Here is a 9,306-nt window from a genome sequence, read left to right as displayed (position 1 = left end):
TTGCTATCGGTAACGTTCACGCATGTACGATTGTAGACTCGTTGAAATAAAGTGTACGTTGTATATGTTTTTTTTTTCGTACTGGTGTCCACATTTTATTCGAACATGCTCGTCGTACAGATCATTCACCTCTCCGACGAATTTGACGTCTCTTCGACGTCCTCTCTCGGTAAGCAGTGCCTCAAGATTTCGATTGCTTTCGGATCGAGCTGATCAAAGGGAGAACTATGCTGATGGTCCAGGTTTTAGCGACACTTTATGTATGCCAAAGACGGGATTGGGTCGCGCCATTTCGTTCCAGGAGTTGACTTTTTTAGATTATCGGCTGCGGAAATTATCGGAGACTTCGGATGTCGCTTTTCTATTTAGAGATCGTTGGCACTGAAACAGAGACGATCGTGGAATTATGATTATTGCGAACGCATGGTTTATGGTTGGTTTAAACGGTGGTTTGAAAGATCGGGCGAGTACCAGTGAGGCAGTTCTTCGGGCTCCAAGCAGGTCAGGCTCACGGAGTCGAAGAGTTTGCCGTCGCCGCAGGTGAGAAGGCGAGGATGGCCGTCCACGCAGGTGATCAATCTTCCGCAATCACCGGGCACTGGGAATCTAATGAAGAAAAATGACTTAGTGCTCGCAATACCTGTGAACAAATCTCTACGTTCGATCGATCATTCAATCTTCGCGCATTCGTTTCGTCCTGATAAAATCCAAGATAGAGGCAGATTTTATGCGCAGTCCTTAGAGTAATCTTTAGGTGTTAATAACTTGACAATTTTCGTCTATTTTATATAGATCTTTTTGTACACGTTTGTGTAGATACCTTACGTGTAGAATCGTTTTACATTTGTACTTGTTTTATATTTGTTTTATATTTGGTATTTGTAGCTCTTGGAATCCAAGATGGCGACGACAAATCAAGCAGCATTGTTAAAATAATTTCACTGGCGAATAGACCTTTCATTGTACGGAACTTGAAGGATTTTCTTTCGAATTTTCCTACCTTAATTACTTTCAGTCGATGAATAAATTTTGACACAACGTTCGATCGGTTCTACGTGTTGATAGTGGCCGATGGTTATTGAAATAAAAATGGCGGCGAGAAATATAATTCGCGCAGCTGCGGAAAATTTCTTACGGAATGAAATTGAACCGAATAATAAAAAAAATAAACTCAAACTGAACCATACAAAGCGAACTTCGACCGAATGAGCCATAATGAAGCTTCCACGAATTCTGTAAACAAAATTTCTACAGATCTTTCAAATGAAACTTCTACGAATCTTACCAGTCAAATTTCCATAAATCTTGCAACCTTAACTTTCACGAATCTTCCGACTGAAATAACCTCTCAAACAGCTCGTAACCAACGAAGGACAAACTTACGAAATAAATCAAAGGGTTGACAACGCTGGCAAGCTTAGCTAATTACAACAACGTTGGAACAGAGTTGCCGGAATAATAAAAATCAGAGACAACGCGACCGCGGAACACGGGAAAACGACCGGCCTTAGAACACGTGTCTTCCCGCAGCGGGTGCACGGTCCACCGAGATGATTTTAGACCGGTTTTTAATTTGCGCGCCGGGCAAACGTAAATCGTCCGATATTTAAGGACTGCTCGTTTTGGTTTCGTACGGCGCGGTATTCCCGAGCGGCGGTTCTTTCACCGGCCGGCTGTTTATCGTGAAAGCCTCTCCGTCGACTTTCACACGTGTACGCCTTTTTTGCCGGGCGTGCAAGAAGCCGGCGATAAAAAGCCGCGATTTGCAGCCGATCCCGGGCATTCCTAAATAAACTCGCGAGCAACTCTTTTCTGTTTCTTGAGAAACGAGAAAAAAAGAAAAAGACGCGTAATCGGAAGGTAGTCGGGACGTTGGCAAATAAAGATTACCGTGCGAGGTCTTTAGGAAGCTCCGCCGATCTGGAAGTTGTGTAAACGCCTTGCTTCGAGTTAAGAAGAAATTATGCTTCCTTGTTTGCCATTAGTTGGTTGGTTTACGGAACGCCGCCGAAATGGTTTAATTTTTAAATATTGTGTTATCGAAATTTTAATGATAAATGAATGAATTTATAGTTAAATTAATTTATGAGCTATCTTAATCATTTTTGTTAGCAAACAATACACTTGTCAGTAGATAATAATACTCCTTGTTTTTCGTTATGATTCTAACACAATCATATATTATGAAAAAAAATCGTTAGAAAACTTTACTGTTAGTTGTGCAAAATACGTTTCTTGCTTGTTATAAAAATAACAAAAATATGGAGCAATAATAAAAAAAAATGGAGCAACATAAAATAGCTGATCTTTTTGCTTCGTAAATCTAGTATTAAGAATAAATTTGTTAACTATACTGTGGATTTATATGCACGTAAAATTTGCAACAAATGTATGCCACTTAGGCTCATAAAATATGCAAATATACACGAATGGTATGCGTTTATAAACGTACAAGTATGTGTTTATGAAAGGAAAATGTGCGTTTGTGAATGGAAATATTCAACAGAATTATACACTGTAACGAATATTTAACACTTTCATTTTAAGTAACAATTCATATGTTGTGCACATATTTTCCGATTGAAATATGTAAAACTAATACGATATGCAAAATCGTAATAGCATATCGAAACGTGCATTTCCATAAAACTCTGCATATAGCAATAACTCATTAAGATTGCAATGCAAGCATAAAATTAATATTTGACTAGACTGGAGTCATGATAAGCATACAAAGAGACCGGCAACTAATTAGCAGATATTTATGCAACATGAAACCGTTCTAAATTGATTTTAACAATCGACAGTTGAATGAAAATATATTTCGCCATTCAATAATTTCCATAAATAGAAACTGGTATAAATAATATATCTAAAGTAATAGATATATTAGCAGTATAAATAATATATCTAAGTATCACCGCAATTATAGTAGCCACAAGTGCATCGAATTAAGCCAACAATTAGCACTCTGTTTTCCAAAAGCGAGAACTTCGGTTCGAAGCAAAAATTCAGCAATCTCGCTGCAACTGATCGAGCGATTTCACGATGTTTGCAGCAGTATAGTTCGTGGATTATCGTACGTACCTAGGATAGGGCCAGAATTTTGCGGCGGCGCTGTGGGACGGCACTTTGTGCGGGCATTTGAAGCCGACGATTTGCTCTGGATTGCAGTAGGGCAACAGTTGATCCGGCCAGACGCAGGTGTGACTCTTCTCCTCGTACACTAGTCCAGCGTCGCACGGGGTTTCCTTTGGAATCCCGTGGACGCACTTGATGTACGTGTTGCTGCACGCGTCGCTGGCCGGGTACATGCCGAATTGGTACTCGCAGCCGGGACTGCTCAGCGGAGTGACTAAAAACCAGTTCGCGGGAGTTACGCTCACGTTTCGGAGAAAGCAGCGCGGACAGCGAGGGAGGCTATGTTTTCACCAATTGACAGTAAAAATGGCGCTGTTTGATGAATAAACAGCCCCGTTAGTAAAACATAAAGATCGTAAAATGGAGAATAATGAAAACGAACAGATAATTACTCAAAGAATTATGATCACGAACAAATTCATTCAATAATTCAACTGCACTATTTTGTTATACCTAATCTCTATATTTTCTAAATTCTCTTTTTCTTCTTCTATAATTTTATAACCAACGAGCAACTTCTTGTATATATTCAATAAATAAGTAACTAATTCAATTACATTATAATTTTAGCACATTGCAATTCGAATCTCCATTCAATTGAATCGCAATGAAATTCGTAATTGCTATTGGTGTACGATTACAAAATACTGAATAATTAAATTACAATCTAATTCGTCGTTTCAATGGGTTCCGTAAATCTCCTATTAAATGTCCATCAACCGTATGATATCGTAATTGTTTAAAACACTAAATTTTCATCGCGCAAGCCTGCCTTGAAAGAAGAAAAAGAAGGCGACAACAATTGTTACGGATACCCGTTATCGAATTGCGTACGCGACGCTGCCATTGTAAAAATGCCTGTTCACCAGCGAAAGACATATCCTCGGACGCGTATGTTGCGGCATTGTCGCGATTATCGGGAACGCAACGCGATACTCACGGTCAGGTTTGCGATCGCCACACTTTACCGCCCAGTTATAGTTGCAGTGCTCGTACACGGATCCGTGGCCGTCAAAAAGCAGTCCGTTCTCGCAGTACTCGAGGGTCAGGGTGCCGTTCGTGCAGAGGAAATAGGAGTTGCAGCTCTCTGGATGCGGATAGGCATGGATGCCCCACGGGTCTGGGCACGGCGGTGCTCCAAGAAGCGTTGCTGCCTCGGCTGTTGATATCAAATTCGCCGAAACAATCGGACGGTGATTAATAAATCTCGAATTTTTATTGGTTTGCAGTGAATGATGAGAATTGGATAACGATTGCATCATTCACGCTTAGAGTTTTTGAGTTATTTTTAAGAGCCATTAACATTGAATAAGTCCTATAAGAAGATACTTTTAAATCGATTTAATTGTATCGTAATAATTGTAGCATTACATTGTCGCGCATAATGAGTAAAAAATAAGCTTAGGACAAACTTTCTATTTAATTAGTAAATTATGTAAATTTATCTAAATGGAAATCAAGTATATAATTCTTAGTTGTTATAAATAGTATTAATATTTTAATAACAGCATAATTTTAAATTCGTTGTCTAAATTATCGTATTTTATTTCCATTGAATTTATTGTATCATATTCGACTTTAATTATTTTAATTATTCCATTCCATTTGATTTGATTTTCTTGTCTTACTTTATCTATTTCATTTCATTGTATAGTATTTGACGGATAATGAGATGAACCACAAGTGATCTATAAGGAAATCAATAAAGTTTATCAATAAGCTCGAGACAATGGAACGCGACAAAAAAATCAACGACCAAAGATCGACGACCGGAAGTCTCGTGACGCCTCCATTTTATTCCGCATGGCGGAGCGCTGACGCCGACAGTGCTGAAAAACCGAATCATTGTGCATTCATGCATCATCGCGTCGAAACGAACGTTTCCGAGCGCGAGGAAGGGTTTAAAGCGAAACGAAATAACAGAATAGTCGTCTTTAATAGAAATTCCGACCACAATAGAAAGGACCTGGAACAGAATAGAGGAGCAAGGAGAGGGGGAAACCAATCTGGCGTGCTAACGAAAAGAGAAACCCGCGATCGTGGTAAATTAATATGCACGATTGTCCACACGTAAATTGTGTTGCAGTTATTGTTACAGCACCGCGAACACTCCATCGAGCACGATGTTGCGGGGTCGCAAACATTTATGCAACTTATCTTGCAAAAACCAAGCGATTTTATCAAGATCGAAATGAAACCAAAATTTCATTCTGGACTAGGTAAGTTTTTCTCTGGTAAAGCACAAGATCAACGAATTATTAATTATTGCTAACGCGCGTGTTTCTCGCTTTGCAGATTCGAATAATGCAGGAAGAATGCAGAAGAGATCGCGATCCAGCATGCAAATGACTACGGAAGATGTTTCCTGGCAAGAATGCGTATCTCCATATCGAGATAACTCAGGTGCGAACAATTTAACTGTTAATTACGAAGATTGTGCGGTGAATTCGCGAGTGATGCAACTCTCGCGAGTGAACAGGAAGAATCGAGAACTCGAGAATGAAGAATCACAGACGAACAGATCTACGATCTACCGTGAATCGCGAGAGGAGCCGTAAAGATGCCGAGCATCGATCACTCGAAGAAGCAGCCGATCCGGGAGATAAACGAATCTGCGCAGCGAAACTATTAATATCGCAGCGAATAACCGTAGGTAACACGTGAGAACGGTAGCACCTGGCGTCGTAAATAACCAACACCGGGGGCTAATTGAATTCTGGAACCACCCGTGCCGGCGATCCTCTTGCTCTGGCCTAACTGCGGAGATTCCGAAGAGGCAGAAGCCGCGAAAGAACGATCAATTACAAGGAAGAAGGATGACCGACTAACACAATTTAATCGTAGAATAAGGATGTTTATAACTGTTTAACTGAATTACCGTTTCATTAGGAAGTCGAGTACCGGAAATCAAATCCCGAAATGTCCACGAAATTAATTACTTAAGTTTAACTTTATCATTCATTTCACTTGACTTTTTAATATTTTTACATGTATAGATTACATTTTGAGAAACAAGTAAGTCGATATTTTCGAAAATGTCACTTGCGTCACTATGATTCTAACTACATGTTTGACTAAATATCAGCGACTCTCATAAAACAATGCAACGAGAAGAAATGTACTATCAACTGTAATCGTCTTTTTGCACTGTTTACTTGCACAGTTTCTAGTAATTCTTTCAAAATCGAAGATCAACAGTTAGGAATCTCTTGAAAAATTGTTCAGAAACATCATTCCTTCATCTACAATCCTTCGAATAATTTATATTCACGTCAGATAGCAAGTTCTTCAAAAATATTATTCGAAAAAAAATGATTAAGCTTCTCTTATACACTATTATCGAAAATCGTATTAATAAGTTTCTGGTAGTTAATGCGTGACCATAGCACCATTTCATAAGCTTGAATTTCAATGATCCTATATAAAAAAAAATTTGTGACTTTTCAAAATGGCGTGTTACGTCAAGCCCGATGTTGAGAGATAGGATAGAAAACGTTTCGAAAACCGATCTATCGAAGGTCATTCGGGTCCCGTTTCCTGTCACCGTTGCAGACGAGTACGACCGCGTACGAGGATTCGCAGGACATCCAAGAAAATCGAAGTTGTAACACGAATTAGCGAGATGATGGACGGCGAAGGCGTAAACGTTGCACGGTCTCCGCCATTATATCATAGGTCGTGCCATACGTAACCATATGGCGCGGAAAGTGCCGATGGCGGGACCGTTGGTGAAAGCTATTGAAATTCTGCCACGTGGGTGTCGCAACGAGACGCTTAGGCGAGACGAGCAGCACGAGAGAGAGATGACACGCCTGCGGGAGAGATGCGGCCCCGGTAGAACGGCGACGCGCGGCGACGCAGGATGCAGGACGCAGGACGCAGGATGCACACGATGCAACCGATTGAGAGACGCCGCGCGCCGTGGGGGTCCTCTGGATGCAGCCGCGCATCGGCAGAGTTTAATCGTCGGCACCGGGGGCAAAAGGATCGCGGCGGGACCGGGTGGTGGTTGCGCCCATGGGCGGGAAAAAACTTACCGGAGGCCAGGAAAGCCACCAGGGCCAATAAGGTCGCGCTCCTCGGATAGCTCATAGTGCACGGGCTCGGGCTCTGGATCCGCCACGGGTCGACTCTGACTACTGACACTTAGTTATCGACCTCGGGACACAGAGCTTCTCTCCCTTCACTTGCTCGGTACAGTTGCCCGGCTCTCTTTCGCCGTACCCCACCAGCCGCGGTCCCCGCGACTTCGTTCTGCCCGTTCGATTCGTGTCCGCTCGGTCTCCGCGGCGAATAGACCCGAGCCGGCCGCTCAGCTTTCTGCGCGACCACTTTTTCTTTCGACGGAGATCGGCTCCGATGCCCGCGATTCCACGATTTTACGATTTTTCGATTTAATCTAGAACCTCTCTTATCCGACAGTTTATTTTTTTAAAGTCCTCGCACTAAAATATTCCATTATATTGTAAATAATTTGCTAGATAACTTACTTGGACAATCATCTATCTAAATGATACAATGTTGAAATAATAAAACGTCTGAATACCTGAATATTCTAAATATAAAAGGTTCAGATAAAGGAGTTTCTACTGTTGGTCTCATGCGGTACATAGAGGAATAATTGTCAGCCAATAAATTGTGGATAAATATTTTCAATAACCAATTTTCTAAATTTATGGTACACGGCTAGGGAGTTTTTAATTAATTTTTTAGTAAAGCAATCTTTAAACAAGATTCAAATGTCTGCGGTTACATAATGTCCGTATTAAATTGTTTAGCGATTTTTGAAGACTTTCAAAATTATTCATGGTACCGATTTTGTACCGGTTTTATCAGATAAAAATTGTCAGGTTATGTCAGGTTGACACACAAATGTACATCTCGCATAGATCACTCGACTTCGTAGCAGGCGTTTAATAATTCCGCGAAAAGCGCGAGTCACAGTAGTATCAACTTAAGGTTTGAAGGATTTCCGGAACGGTATTTATTCTTGAAAACGATCCTTGAACACCTGATCGCCTTCAGTTATGCAACCCGGGGCATACAGAGGAACCCAGTTTTCCTGACATTTTAGAGGCTGCGAGAGAATCCGTTGCACCTAGGATTCTGGTGGATTGCATAATAGATCGAAAAAGCCTGTACCCATGGTTAATCGCGGTAGATGATCGGTGGATCGGTTTGGCTTGTTTAATACCGGGGGAACGCAGAAGATGCTCTTCGATTAGCCGAAGAACCGGTAAACGACGTTTTATAATTACCAGAAGTATTTCCTTGTCGTTAACATTTCCACGCGTCTTTCATATTTGCGGACATGTGGAACCTCGAGCGGCGATTATTAAAATAAACGTCGTTTGCATAATCGCTTGAATCATCGGCATTAAAATGGTAATTACAGTGCCCGATGATCCGATAATGTGTTGTTAAATGCGATTCGATAACTTTAAGTGATGTCTTCGAACTTGTCTTCCTACAGTAATTTACGTAGGAATGAAATACTTGCTGTTTTAAGTACTTATTTCTAATGCATTTAGCATTATGAATTTATTTATAATTTATGATAGCATTACTTATTTATTTATAATTTATTTAGCATTAAGTATTTATTTATAATTTATTTAGCATTAAGTATTTATTTATAATTTATTTAGCATCGACAATTAATCTCTGATCTATTTAGTACTGAGTATTTCTTTCCAATCTATTTAGCATTTACTATACTTAATTATATTCTTTACTATACTTAATTGTATTCTGTGAAATCGACAACGTCGGTATAATCACCGTATTCGATGATCAAAATTACAGCTGTGTCCTCTTCGCGATCACTGTAATTTTCAATTCAGAGTTTATTAAAATTTGATACAGTGCCTGCGCGTGGTATAGTTATCCATCCGGGAGGATAACCGGCGTTATGCAACAGTCATTGCAGCTTCGGTCCCGAACAGGGAACCAGATCTCCCAGCATGGACAGTGAAAGCCAACGAATACCAACGATCTCGATACTCGCGATCGGCATTGTCGGTCGACCAGTCAGACAAACGAAATGAATACGTCACGGTCATGTGTGTCTGATGGATTGCTGGAGAGTCGGCTCCGACGAGACCCGAATCAGAAAATGGTCCCGGCGAGCAATTACCGAGAGAAACCACGGCTCGTGACCTCTTT

The 9,306-nt window shown here is 40.7% G+C and overlaps 1 protein-coding gene across 1 annotated transcript; it reads right to left on the bottom strand.

The window, feature by feature from the left end:
• Positions 1-54: 54 nt before the first annotated feature.
• On the bottom strand, positions 55-7,362 carry Cpap3-d (cuticular protein analogous to peritrophins 3-D). Its single transcript, XM_078189025.1, has 5 exons — positions 7,179-7,362; positions 4,082-4,300; positions 3,088-3,355; positions 472-606; positions 55-381 (listed from the first exon to the last, which is right to left on the bottom strand). The coding sequence occupies exons 1-5, from the start codon at positions 7,231-7,233 to the stop codon at positions 366-368; spliced, it is 693 nt and encodes a 230-aa protein (XP_078045151.1). The 5' UTR covers positions 7,234-7,362; the 3' UTR covers positions 55-365.
• Positions 7,363-9,306: the final 1,944 nt, after the last annotated feature.

Source organism: Augochlora pura, chromosome 8 (genome assembly GCF_028453695.1).
Source record: "Augochlora pura isolate Apur16 chromosome 8, APUR_v2.2.1, whole genome shotgun sequence".
Taxonomy (NCBI): domain Eukaryota; kingdom Metazoa; phylum Arthropoda; class Insecta; order Hymenoptera; family Halictidae; genus Augochlora; species Augochlora pura.
Note: the sequence above shows the minus strand (reverse complement) of the source record. Positions and strands in the feature narration are given on the sequence as shown.

Bases quoted from the DNA above. Each gene is read 5' to 3' on its own strand.
- Cpap3-d (XM_078189025.1), bottom strand. From the start codon at position 7,233: ATGAGCTATCCGAGGAGCGCGACCTTATTGGCCCTGGTGGCTTTCCTG. The intron at 4,301-7,178 runs GTAAGTTTTTTC...TGATATCAACAG, and splicing joins GGTGGCTTTCCTGGCCTCCG to CCGAGGCAGCAACGCTTCTT. The intron at 607-3,087 runs GTACGTACGATA...TTTCTTCATTAG, and splicing joins AAATTCTGGCCCTATCCTAG to ATTCCCAGTGCCCGGTGATT.